This window comes from Hyla sarda, chromosome 5 (assembly GCF_029499605.1).
Source record: "Hyla sarda isolate aHylSar1 chromosome 5, aHylSar1.hap1, whole genome shotgun sequence".
In the NCBI taxonomy this organism is placed as follows: domain Eukaryota; kingdom Metazoa; phylum Chordata; class Amphibia; order Anura; family Hylidae; genus Hyla; species Hyla sarda.
Window position 1 is genome coordinate 80,289,218 of NC_079193.1, and position 13,153 is coordinate 80,302,370.

At 45.7% G+C, this 13,153-nt stretch overlaps 1 protein-coding gene across 1 annotated transcript in view; it reads right to left on the reverse strand.

Annotated features, from left to right (window-relative positions):
* The window catches only part of TOMM7 (translocase of outer mitochondrial membrane 7), a 28,231-nt gene extending 16,031 nt beyond the window's left edge, over positions 1 to 12,200 (reverse strand). The window contains exons 1-2 of the mRNA XM_056519760.1: positions 12,044 to 12,200; positions 143 to 191 (exon numbers count right to left, since the gene is read on the reverse strand). Of these exons, the coding sequence (XP_056375735.1) occupies positions 143 to 191; positions 12,044 to 12,146 (152 nt within the window). The 5' untranslated portion in view covers positions 12,147 to 12,200. The remainder of the gene's footprint in view (positions 1 to 142; positions 192 to 12,043) is intronic.
* Positions 12,201 to 13,153: the final 953 nt, after the last annotated feature.

Genomic DNA, 13,153 nt, shown 5'->3' on the forward strand with positions numbered 1-13,153 from the left:
TCCATCTTAATGTAGTTTTCTCATAAACATCTCTCAATACATATCCACTTTAATCAACTAAGAAGAGATATCCAATATATATTTAGGGTGCACTGTGAGAATGACTGATTGCAATGGGACTATTTTACTGTAACACAGATACCTTAGTAAGGAGGGCTCAGGCATTCCAGGGTCAGCTCCCCTTTTAAATCCTAAAAAAAAAAAAAAAAAATGGTGATGAGAATTCATAAAACTAAGTTACAAACAAATATGACATCTTCAAAACGGATGTAGGAGTAATATGATTTCATTAAAAAGTTCATAATATAGATGTGGGACTGTACTGGTTGTGCGCAACTTTTGAACCTACTTATTTGTCATGTGATTGGCCGAGGGTGCTTGTAAACAGTACCCCTTTAACATGGGCTGACAGAGTCCAAGTCAGCGAATAACACAGTTTGATGATTATTTTTTTCTCTCTCATTCTTTAGTTTGCAGGGAATTTTGTAACTAGTACAATCATATGGCAGGAAAGGAAGGGACATTGTAGCAGTATCGCCTTTTCAAACCGAAACCTCTTAAATCTTCTGTTTTGGTAATGATAAAATTAGAAATGCCCCAAAAAAATTTCTTGCTGAAATGTAAAATGACTTCCTTAGATGGCCATCAATACAGGACTGCCCACTCTTTTTGGGCTCCCACCAGCAGTCAAACTGAACACAAGGGTATATTTACATGCAATAGACTTGTTACAAATATTTCCATGTACTGTCCCATTCCTATAAACAGGTCTTGTAAAAATGTAGCCACATGTGGCAGAGAAAAAATTCATTCACGTAAGGAAGGGAATTCCTGAATTTTTTGGCCTGATAAGCCATAAAAACATTGATCAGCAGCTTTCTGTCGATACTGTGCTTAGACATAAAGCAGTCGACCCTCAGTAGGTGGAACCAGATCAATTATCACATATTCTTAGATAATTAACCTCCTTTTTACAAAAGCTAGAGCACTGTGGGGGGGGGGGGGGGGGGGGCTTGGGGAGAGACAGAGGGTACAGAATGCTGCTCACAGATACGGCAGAATACACCAGGAGACGGGTTCCCTTTTCATGCACACTCATTATTACTAATCCTGCAGTACTATATGTATTATTCCAGCACAGCTGCATCTATATGTTTCATTACTCTAACTTGGTCATGTGATCACCAGTCTGACTCTACAAACCCCTGAGGCCATGTTTACACAATGCATTTTCTGCTGCATTTAAAAAAAAAAATTTGACGTGATTCTCCCAAAATTGTCACAATAAAAATGTGTAATTTCTACTACATAACAGCAAGGTAGGAAATGGAGATAGAATGCCGCACTCCCCCATCGTAATCAGACTTTTCTTTATTTAAAGAGTAGGGATCGACCGATTATCGGTATGGCCGATAATCACGATTTTGGGCATTATTGGTATCGGCAATTACCTTGCCGATAAGCCGATAATGCCCAGCCGCTCGCCCCGCCCCGCCCCCCCCTGACCCGCCGCACCGCGACCCCCCCCCCCGACCCACCCCACCGCGTCGCACCCCCCACCATAGTGCTGGGCGGTATACCGGTATGGATTTTTGCCCGTACCGCTATACCGGTCGGGCCCCTCCCCCACCCTCCGAGTCAATAAAAAAAATTTAAACTTACCCGTAATGGGGGTGGTCCGGGCCATCTATCCTTCCTGTAGTGTCCGGCGGCATTTTGGGTGGAGGGTGAACCGGTCCGGGCTGACCTTCTCCGGGGGTCATCTTCTCCACTCCGGGCAGGCTCCGGCCTAGTACGCTGCATAGACACCGCTGCGCCGTGACGTCAGGTGCGTCGCTGCGCACGGGCGTCACTGCGCAGCAGCGTCTATGCAGCGTACTAGGCCGGAGCCTGCCCTGAGTGGAGAAGATGACCCCCGGAGAAGAAGGACAGCCCGGACCGGTTCACCCTTCACCCGGAATGCCGCCGGACACTACAGGAAGGAAGGATGGCCCGGACCACCCTGACAGGTAGGGGGAGAGAAGCGGGTGGTGGCGGCGGCCTATGGCACCGCAAAAGCCACTGCAGTGCATTGATTTAGAGCGCCCGCTTTAAATCAATGATCTGCAGCGGTGTAGCGGGGGGGATAAATAGCCGATAACTTATACCGGAATATCGGTATAAGTTATCGGCTATCGGCCCTAACCTCCACCGATTATCGTTATCGGCCCTAAAAAACGATATCGGTCGATCCCTATTAAAGAGTACCTGTCACCAAACTAAACTTTTCATATATTGTTCCTTATGTAATGATAATGATAAGACACTTTGCTATTTACTTGCTGTTAAAATTCTCAACCTTTATATGTTTTTAATGTGATTGAAAAAACGGCCACTAGGTGGCTCTGTCCTGTTCCCTGCACAGTAAGTTTGGTCTCCTCCCGGCCTAGCAGGAGACCAAACGCAGCAAGTGCATGCAGGGCATGGCGAGGCACAACTCTTGCAGGCTTCAGTGATGTCGCGCCTGCGGGGGGGGGGGACGCCCACTTTCTCCTGTCGGGAGCTCGCACAATTTAAGCAAGGGGAAAGATATGATACACAGCTTTTTAAAGCTCGGAAAACATTTTTAAAGGGAAGTTGGGGTGTTAGTAGTAGTTAGGGGAAATAATCTGATTTAGTTTAGAAAATATAGATTGATGACCGGTACTGCTAAGTAATCTCAGCAGGTACATAGGTCAGATGAACAGTACATGTACATAGGTCAGATGACCTCTGTGGGACCGTATCGGTTTTGTGTGTCAAGCACACGTCATCTGTCAATGCTAGAGCGTTAGCAGACCACAGGCAGGGATCACATTGAAGTTCCAGGCATTGCTACCTTATATACAGTTCCTTTCTACCAAAATTATTAAAGAGTACCTGTCCTTAAAAAACGTTTAATATATTGTTCATTAATGTCTCCGTAACAACTTTCTAATTAAATGTAATTACCTAAAATGTTTATTTATATATTTATTTTTCAATCTAAAATATGGCCACTAGGGGTCTCCCTGTCATAGATTTTGGACTCATGCCGGCCTGGCACATGAGTCCGAAATCTCAGTGCAGCTGGGCTGACAAGCAAGCACAATGCAGCTCCCTGTTTGTCAATCAGACAGACAGGAGCAAGCGCTGTGCCCAGAGCACAGGCAGCAGGGCACGGCACAGGAACTAGCTGCATTTTCAAGCAGCACATCTCAATGTGTGCTGTATAATAAACAATGACATCCTAAATATGCATTATTTGTCATTTACAAGCTGATCAGGAGGCTGTGACTGGGAAGGCTGCCGATGCTGAGAGCCAGTGCAGGCTCATTTGCTGTGGCGGGGCTGAGGTGCCTGCAGTGAGGGTGGCTGGCTCTACTTTGGCATCCTGGACCTAACAGGAGTGCTGGGGCTCAGACAAGCCAGCCGGTGGGAGATTCGGGTAGGTCTCAAGGTTGGGGTCGGAGGGGCCACAGTAGCTGGGGTGGCCACCTGGGAAGGTAAAACCAAGTCAGCCACAGTAGCCTCTATGCGCGGTCCCGACAGGGATCACAGCATAGAGAAGGAAGGGCGGAAGTGACCTCAGGGAGGCTTCACAGGATGTTGCGCATGCCGGCCACGCCCCCTTCCTCCCTCCACACGGGCTGCAGACTGAGCATGGAAACTAAGAAGACAAAAGGTACATAGGGGGTATTTAGAAAAAAATAAACGCAGGGTAAGTGTCAAGTAAAGTCAGGGACAGAGAGGGGGGGGGGGGAGATTATAGACAGTTTATTCTTTAAAAATCACTAATGCAGTAAAAACTTAAATTCTATAAAAATTCAACATGTGAACACAGCCTAATGAATTAAAGGGGTAGTCTGGAGAACTAACCCTTTATTTTTACATCCACAGGACAGGGGATAAGTGTTTTATCTTCAGAACGGGGCCCGGATACTCACCGGTCCTCGGAGCAGAGTGGACCACCGTATCAGCCAGCGATTGCCTGAGCGGGTTGTCACTCCTCCAGATCTCCAAGAGTGGGTGCTGCTTATTCTCTGAGAATGGGGGTGTAGCCAGGCTCCATTCTGAAGATCGTGTTCTCTACCATGTCTAGATGTCCTCTTTGCCATCTGAGAAAGTGGTTAAAAGAACTTGGCTGACTAGTCAATGGCGCTTTCCAAACCGTAATTCCACCTATTCATCCTCTAAGATTGCCTACTCAGACAGGGTCCATGTCTTCACTCTAACTAAAAGCACCGCAGAGATCTCTGACCAGAGGCTGCCTGATGTTTGTCACCTGTATGGGAATTCAGTAAGCATGGTGACGTTACAGTAAACTGTGTTACGAATCGTGCCTGATCACTATACCCGGTGCTGTAAAACATCCAGTATATTCCCCTCCTCTTCAGTGTTTTACAGATATTGTTCATTAGTGTATAGCATAAAATGTGCAGGTGGACATATGTAAACTCTGTATACTTCTTCCCCATTACAGTTTTCATGTACCAGCTTCTTTGAGTTGCGTAACTTCATCTGACCATGATGGAAATGGATTTAAAGCCGCAGTCTGCATGTGTCCCTACCATCACAGGATCGCCAGCCAAAGATGTCCCTAAACAAATTTTTTGTCCTATTTCTTAGAAAAGTGCTCTTAATACTATATATACACACACGAGTGTGTCACAGTTACATATACGGTCTATCTGGGTTAGGACTGCACGAAAAAAAGCAGGGGGGACTGTGACATGGGGGGGGTGAGATGTGATATGGGGGGGGAGAGAATGTGGGGAATGTGACAGGGGGGTGGGTGAGATGTGATATGGGGGGAGAATGTGATATTGGGGGAGAATGTGACAGGGGGGAGATGTGAAGTGGGCGGTGGGCATAAAATGGGTGGATAGTTGTAAAATGGAGGAGATTGGACATGAAATGGCGAGATTTCACCATTTATTATATCGCATCGCATATCGAGATCGCAATATTTAGGCCCATAATCACAATCACACATTTTCTCCATATCGTGCCGCCCTTATCTGGGTGGAAACTTTTTTTCTTAAATTTTTTAAGCATATTTTTCTCCTTTTTATGAAAACCAAAAATGCATTGCCCCGCTCCCTTTTTTGAATATAGTTTTTGTTACATTTTATTACTTTTTGGGGGGGATGTGACCAAAATCAACAATTTTTACATTCAAATTTTTTTTTAACGTTCATGCTGTTCATATGGCAGGATCAGAAACAAAATATATAGTTAGGACAATTACGCAGTGGCGATACGAAATATGTTTTTTTTTTATAATTTTTTTTATATTTTTTATATGGAAAATGTGAAAAGGATGGTGACAAACTTTTATGGAAGGGGGTTAATGGATTTTTTTAAACTAATTAAAAAAAAATATTTGGGGGACATTTAGTAGAAATCATTAGATTCCAAGAATTAGCAGGGGGGCCGTCGGGTATGGCGTGGGCTTGAGTCAGGAGCTCGCGCCATACACTGTGGCAACCAGTTAAATGAGTGACATCGAAGCAATGTCTGTCATTCCAGGCAGATGTCAGCAGCAGGCATCTCCCTGTTAGGACGCGGACCCGAAATGCGGCCCACATCATGTCCTCACCCAATCCATGACGTACATATATGTCATGGGTCGGGAAAGGCTTAAGCCACGCCCACCGAAATTATGGGTGGAAAATTCACTCAGCCGAAAGGGGCGTTTTTGGCCGATAATTTTCAGCGGCCGAAATTTCTGTGCATCCCTACTCATAGGTGTGTTGATGTCAGTTCAGACTACAGGCAATCTTGATGAAAACAAAACAAAAAAAAACTACAAAAACACAACGGGGGAGATTTATCAAAAGCTGTCCAGAGGAAAAGTTCTCCATAGCAACCAATCAGATCACTTCATACATTTTGCAGAGGCCTTGTTAAAAATGAAAGAACCAAGCGCGCTAGTTTGCTATGTGCACCTTTCATCTGGACAGGTTTTACTATATCTCCCCCAACATGTAGAGCAGGGGTCTCAAACTGGCGGCCCTCCAGATGTTGCAAAACTTCAACTCCCAGCCCGGACATGCCCAGACAGCCATTTGCTGCAGCTAATGGCTGTCAGGAATGCTGGGAGTTGAAGTTTTCAAACATCTGGAGGGCCGCCAGTTTGAGACCCCTGCTCTACATATTGGGGGAGATATAGTAAAACCTGTCCAGATGAAAGGAAGTCAGAGGAAGTCAGCTGACCCAGGACTGACCACTTCACCTTTAATACACTGAACACTGATTTTCTGTGACCACATGACCCAGTTAGCTGTGCTGAGATTACATAAATGGGCTGTAGGGCTATTGATAGTGATGGTCACACTTTAGAGATCTCGAAGAATCACTTCAGTTTTTTTTTTTCTTGCCATAAATTGTACAAAGGAATCCTAATCTAAGAGGTCTAAAGTTTAAGGTTTTCTGCACACTAGGAAAGCATTGGTGTTTGCCATTACATTATGTGGTAGATGTGTTAGGGTTTGTTTACACAACTAAAGTGGACGATGTGGATGCACAATTCACGCAGATTACCACATCCAAATCAGTGCAATCTGCATGCAAATCCAACTCTGACTGTCTTTGTGACACGTTTCCAATACCGCATTGTGAACTTTTTTTTAGCGTTAAACATACAGTACCACGTCACTTATCTACGTGTTTCCCCATGCAGGTTTCGTTAGCGTTAAACGTACAGTACCACGTCACTTATCTACGTGTTTCCCCATGCAGGTTTCGTTAGCGTTAAACATACAGTACCACGTCACTTATCTACGCGTTTCCCCATGCAGGTTTCGTTAGCGTTAAACATACAGTACCACGTCACTTATCTACGCGTTTCCCCATGCAGGTTTCTTTAGCGTTAAACGTACAGTACCACGTCACTTATCTACGTGTTTCCCCATGCAGGTTTCGTTAGCGTTAAACATACAGTACCACGTCACTTATCTACGTGTTTCCCCATGCAGGTTTCGTTAGCGTTAAACGTACAGTACCACGTCACTTATCTACGTGTTTCCCCATGCAGGTTTCGTCAGCGTTAAACGTACAGTACCACATCACTTATCTACGTGTTTCCCCATGCAGGTTTCTTTAGCGTTAAACGTACAGTACCACGTCACTTATCTACGTGTTTCCCCATGCAGGTTTCGTTAGCGTTAAACGTACAGTACCACGTCACTTATCTACGTGTTTCCCCATGCAGGTTTCGTTAGCGTTAAACGTACAGTACCACGTCACTTATCTACGTGTTTCCCCATGCAGGTTTCGTTAGCGTTAAACATACAGTACCACGTCACTTATCTACGTGTTTCCCCATGCAGGTTTCTTTAGCGTTAAACGTACAGTACCACGTCACTTATCTACGTGTTTCCCCATGCAGGTTTCTTTAGCGTTAAACGTACAGTACCACGTCACTTATCTACGTGTTTCCCCATGCAGGTTTCTTTAGCGTTAAACGTACAGTACCACGTCACTTATCTACGTGTTTCCCCATGCAGGTTTCGTTAGCGTTAAACATACAGTACCACGTCACTTATCTACGTGTTTCCCCATGCAGGTTTCTCTCACTGTAAATACATCTGTATCCATGCACAGATTGCACATGCAGAATCCAGCCGGCTTCTGAATGTAATTTTCAGCCTCGTAATTCTGCTGTATGTCCTTACTACTGTATTTCCTACTATAAATCTATTACCATTGTCGATTAGGGCAACAGGAGAGAGAAGCTGAAGTGAAAATCAGGTGCCAAGGATAAGAAGGAGGCCAATATACTGCACTTCTGACACGATCATAGCATTACTGCCAATTTAACTACAATCTGAAATCCAACATGGTTTACAGTTTTGAGATGTTAAAAACCTGAACTATTAATTACCCTCATATGGAAACATCTGGGACTTGTACGTAGCACTAGTAAACTTACGCTCACAGGAGACCCTGTTTTACTGGAAAGACCTAATCGGAAGGTTATTATCATTATAAGATTCATGACGTATCCAAAGAATATGCCATAAATGTCTTACAGATGCTGTTCCCACACCTATCAAGGCAGAAAACCCCTTGGACCCCTGCTTGAGCTGACGAAGGAGGTCGGGAATATACAAACAGCTGAGTGGGCTGTTTTATGCATGTTGCATAACTCCGAGTGATTTTAAAGGAGCTTTCTATGCACATAAAAAAAGTTCGCCTACTTCCTCCCCATCCTTAAAGGGGGACTCATCTGGCCAGCGTTCGGAAGTATATGTTCCGAACGCTGTTTTCGTGCTGCGAGGGTCGGCCACTCCCCCTCGTGATATCATGACCACGCCCCCTCAATGCAAGTCAATGGGAGGGGTGTGACGGCCTTCAAGCCCCCTCCCATTGACGGGCATGGTCATGACATCATGAGGGGGCGTGGCTGACCCCCGCAGCATGAAAACAGCGCTCGGAACATATACTTCCGAACGCTGGCCAGTGGCGTACCCCTCTAAATCAATAAGGAGCGGAACATCATTGGAAGCTGACAAAACAGGAAGGGGGAGGGAGGTAAGTATGCAGTCTTTTATTGTTTTAAATCAGGAAGAGGCAGTAAGCAAAGATTTCTATTTGCTCAGAAAACTCCTTTGTTGGGAGATAGGTGAACAGTGTAGCAGTTTATATAATTTGGCGTACTCTGTAATTTTAGGTACTTTAGTTCTATAGCTGTTTTGTGCAGCCTTTAATAACCAACCATATGGACAAGTAGGGTCCAGCAGAGTAGAAGCTACGATTATTCTACTCTCTCCCCAGTGTCTTCAATCTGCACATCCAGACCCTTACCAAGTTACCACCTTTAAAAACATTTCTCGAATCTCAACTAAGCAATTGGTACATTCCCCCCATCATCTCCCGCTTGGACTACTGCAACATCCTCTTCTGTGGCCTTTCATCAAAAACTCTTGCTCCCCTCCAATCCATCCACAACTCTGCTGCCTGACTAATCCACCTCTCCCCTCCTTGGCCAATCTTATCACTGGCCACCCCCTGCCCAATGAATTCAGCTAAAAATGCTAACCATGACATCCACAACCTGCCCCCTCCATACACCTCTGACCTGATCTCCCAATACTGCCCCTCACATAATCTCCAATCCTCTCAAGACCTCCACTTCACAACCATCTCCTAGATTTAACCGGTGCTTCCCCCGTACAATGGAACTCACCACCCCAACACATCCAGCTCTGACCCACCAAAAAGCCCATAAAAGCAACCTGAAAACCCATATATTCAGAAAACCCTGCTGCCACTGTAATGCTTTATGACCGGCTGCCTTCTTGCCTACCTACAGATGATCAGCAGTCCCCCTGACCTGCTGTTTCTCTCCCCTCTCCTTGTAGACTGAAAGCCCACATGGGTAGGACCATCTCTCCCTCCATATCAGTCTGTCATTAACTCTTTCAAGTTCATTGTACTTGCATTTGTGTAATATGTATTTGTACCCTCATCATATGTGCAGCACCCAGGAACTATTATTATTATTATTATTATTATTATTAATAATAATAATAACAATCATCATCTGTCCACTCTGGATCATACAGGTTTCATGTAGATTGGGAGAAGTCATTCTGCACAGCCCCTCATTGTGGTTTTCCTAATAAATGCAGTGACAGCACATTGTTAGTATATACCATCACTTCCTCATCAGTTGGAGGGCCCCCAGTAATCCCCATAGTCTACTTAACTTCCAACCACCCACTGACTATTAATGTGCAGGAGATATGCAAAAGAGACCAAGATTAGATGTTATCCCCTATCTACAGAACTGGATGATCGCTGACCACTGGGCCATTTGTGGTGCCACTCCATTCTACACTATCTCAGACTCCTGAACATCACTAAACACAGCATTTGACAATATTTAGAGAGTGAATGGAGAGGCTGACAAGCATGTGCAGGGCACTTTATTTGGCCTCTGTGATTGTAGGGGTCCCAGCAGTCAGACCCCACAGCAATCACAATGGTATGGCATACCCATACGATACACTAGAACATACTTAGAATTCTAGGGATGCAAAACAGTAAATAAGATCTAAGAAGCAACGACCAATGGGGTCCAACCACCAGGACTACAAAAATCCAAGAGAATTTGCAAGCAGGTCAAAGTTACACACAAGCTGCATTAAGGTCAATGCTGATAAAGCCATCTATAACATGCGACCAAAATCCACTGTGTAGTGGTCTCCAAACTCTAGCCCTCGAGATGTTGCAAAACTTCAACTCCAAGCATGCTTTGAATTGACATCTGGAGCGCTACAGTTTGGACACCACTGTGTAGTGGTCTTCAAACAGTGCCTTTCCAGATGTTGCAAAACTACAACTCTCAGCATGCTGAGACTGTCCAGGCATGCTGGGAGTTGTAGTTCTGCAACATCTGAAGGGCCAGATGTTACAGAACTACAACTCCCAGCATGCCTGGACTGTCTAGGCATGCTGAGAGTTGTAGTTTTGCAACATCTGGAAGGACACAGTTTGGAGACCACTGCAGTGGTCTCCAAACTGTGGCCCTCCAGATGTTGTAAAACTACAACTCCCAGCATGTCCAGACAACCAAACTCCTAAAACAGCAGTGGAGATTACTTCACTGCTGCCTCTGATGCTGCGGCTACCTCCACTTGCCTGCCGGTCCTCAATGCTCCACTCGCCGGTCCCAGGTACCTGCCGCCATCTTCACCCGCTCTGTCCCGGCCCCCCCCCCCCCAGGCATTGTCATGCGATGCCTGCTGAATGATTTCAGCATGCATCCAGCCCAGAGATGTACCACGGGACATCCAGACATGGCAGGACACGTGATATTAAAGCGCAACTGTCATGAACTTGGGGCTATATAACCTACACTCAGCCTTTGTACTGTGTGCAGATTGTGTCCACAGTAGTGTTTTTACCTTAGTTCTCTCTGCTTTTATCACCCCCAAAAAATGTTTTTGATAGCAGCTGCACACAGTCGGATAGGCATGGCGCAAGGTTCGCTATGTCCCACCACACCTATCCCCTGTATGTCAGCGCTGGGACCGCTGTGTGACCGACACAGGTGTGAGCGCATGCGCATCTTAGCTTATTCCCCGTGCGTGCCATCCTGGCAAGTGCTCGCTCCCGCCACCTGCCTCCTCAGTGCTAGAGACAGGGGATAGGCGTATTGGCAGCGAGGAAAAGCGAACCTTGCCTATCCGACTGTGTGCAGCTGCTATCAAAAACTTTTTTTGGGGTGATAAAAACAGAGAGAGCTAAGGTAAAAAAAAAAAAACAACTGTAGATCATCTGCACACAGTACAAAGGCTGTGTGTAGATTATATAGCCCCAAGTTCATGACAGGTGCGCTTTAAAAAGGAGATATCCTGTACTGAAAAACTTATCCCCTATCCTAAGGATAGGGGATAAGTTTCAGATCGTGGGGGTCCGACCGCTGGGGCCCCCGCGATCTCCTGTACAGGGCCCCAGCAGCCTGCGGGAAGGGGGCGTGTTGACCACCGCATGAAGAGGCGGCTGACACGCCCCCTCAATACAACTCAATGGCAGAGCCGAAGTGCTGCCTTCAGCAATCTCCGGCTTTGCCATAGCATTGTATTAAAGGGGCATGTCGGCCGCCGCTTCGTGCAGTGGTTAACACCTGCTATCTGGCCAGCGTGTCGGGGCCCCGTACAGAGAGATTGTGAGGGAGCCCCAGCAGTCGGACCCCCGCGATCTGAAACTTATCCCCTATCCTTAGGATAGGGGATAAGTTTTTCAGCACTGAACTACCCCTTTAACCTCTATGATGTGTTGCCACTCATTATATAGGGTAAAACTGGTGATTGGTTCCCTTTAAAGTGATACAGTAGGGCCAGTCACATTATTGGAATCATATAAAAGCAACATATAGTAGATCTAGTACTATACAGGTCCTGCTTTACTGCACTGTTGCATAACTGAAGGGACACTACACACATTCACCAACTGTGACATTGCTGCAGGAGACAGACATGGTGGGACTCAAAGCCCCTGCAGCTGGAGGACGGCGGTGTGAAGTACTACTGACCTAAGTACAGGACGAGGGGGATGAAGCCCCAGCGGATGGTGAACTGTCCGCATTTGAACACCTTTTGCAGGCGCTGTTTGGCTTCTTTGCTGAGCTCAGGCATGGCTGCGGAAGAAGGGCACGAGAGACAACCGGAAGGAAGCAGCTGGGGCGGAAGTGCTGCACAGCGAGAGTAGAGAGTACGGCCTCCGGGGCTCACGTGCTACAGCGACACCTAGCGTTCTGACTACAAAACTTTAACCTGCTATCTATTATAGGGCTCCCGAACTGTTGTAAAACAACAACTCCCATTGTGCACGATAGAAATTGTTGTTTTGCAACAGCTGGAGAGCCCGGAGGTGGAGAACATTGAATACTATTATGGAGTACAATAATAACCTTGAGTGCTTGCTACTTGCTGGAATTTGTTTTGCATTCTAGAATGAACTGCTGTATATTAACAGCAGTGTTTTATTTATTTTTATTTTTATTTTTTTTCAAACAGTGTGCCTCCAGCTGTTGCAAAACTACAGTACTACAGACAACAGTGAGGTGACTATGAGCCTGGGCAGGGTTTGTCTATGCCAGTGGACTCTAAACTGTGGACCTCCAGCTGGTGCAATACTACAACTCTCAGCATGCCTTGACAGCCAGTTTTGAAACACCTAGGCTAAGTTTCCACTTGGGTTTTTTTTTGGCAGTTTTTGGAATACTGCCACTGCAGTTTTTGAGCCTAAGTCAGAAGTGGATCCATAAGGGAGGAGAAGTGTAAGTCCTTCCTTTATATGTCCGATCCCTTTTGAATACATTTCTGGCTTTGGCTTAAAAACTGCAGTGGCAGATATCCAAAAACTGCCAAAAAAAAACCCAAGTGGAAACCTAGCCCTAGAGGGCCACAGTTTGAAGACCACTGGTCTGTGGAGATTTCCGAGAACAGGCCCACCAGCCAAACACTGTCCGAGTCTCTATACCAGGACCGGCCTTGCTGAAGAATTTTGAGTGGGGTTTTAGAGTTCATTCTTCAATAAAGTCAGGTTACACATCATTTAACAAAGGGGTTCTGAACAGTTAGTTTTTATTATTTTATATATAAGTGCTTCTAGTCTAGAGGAGTGCCCCACTGATGTCACC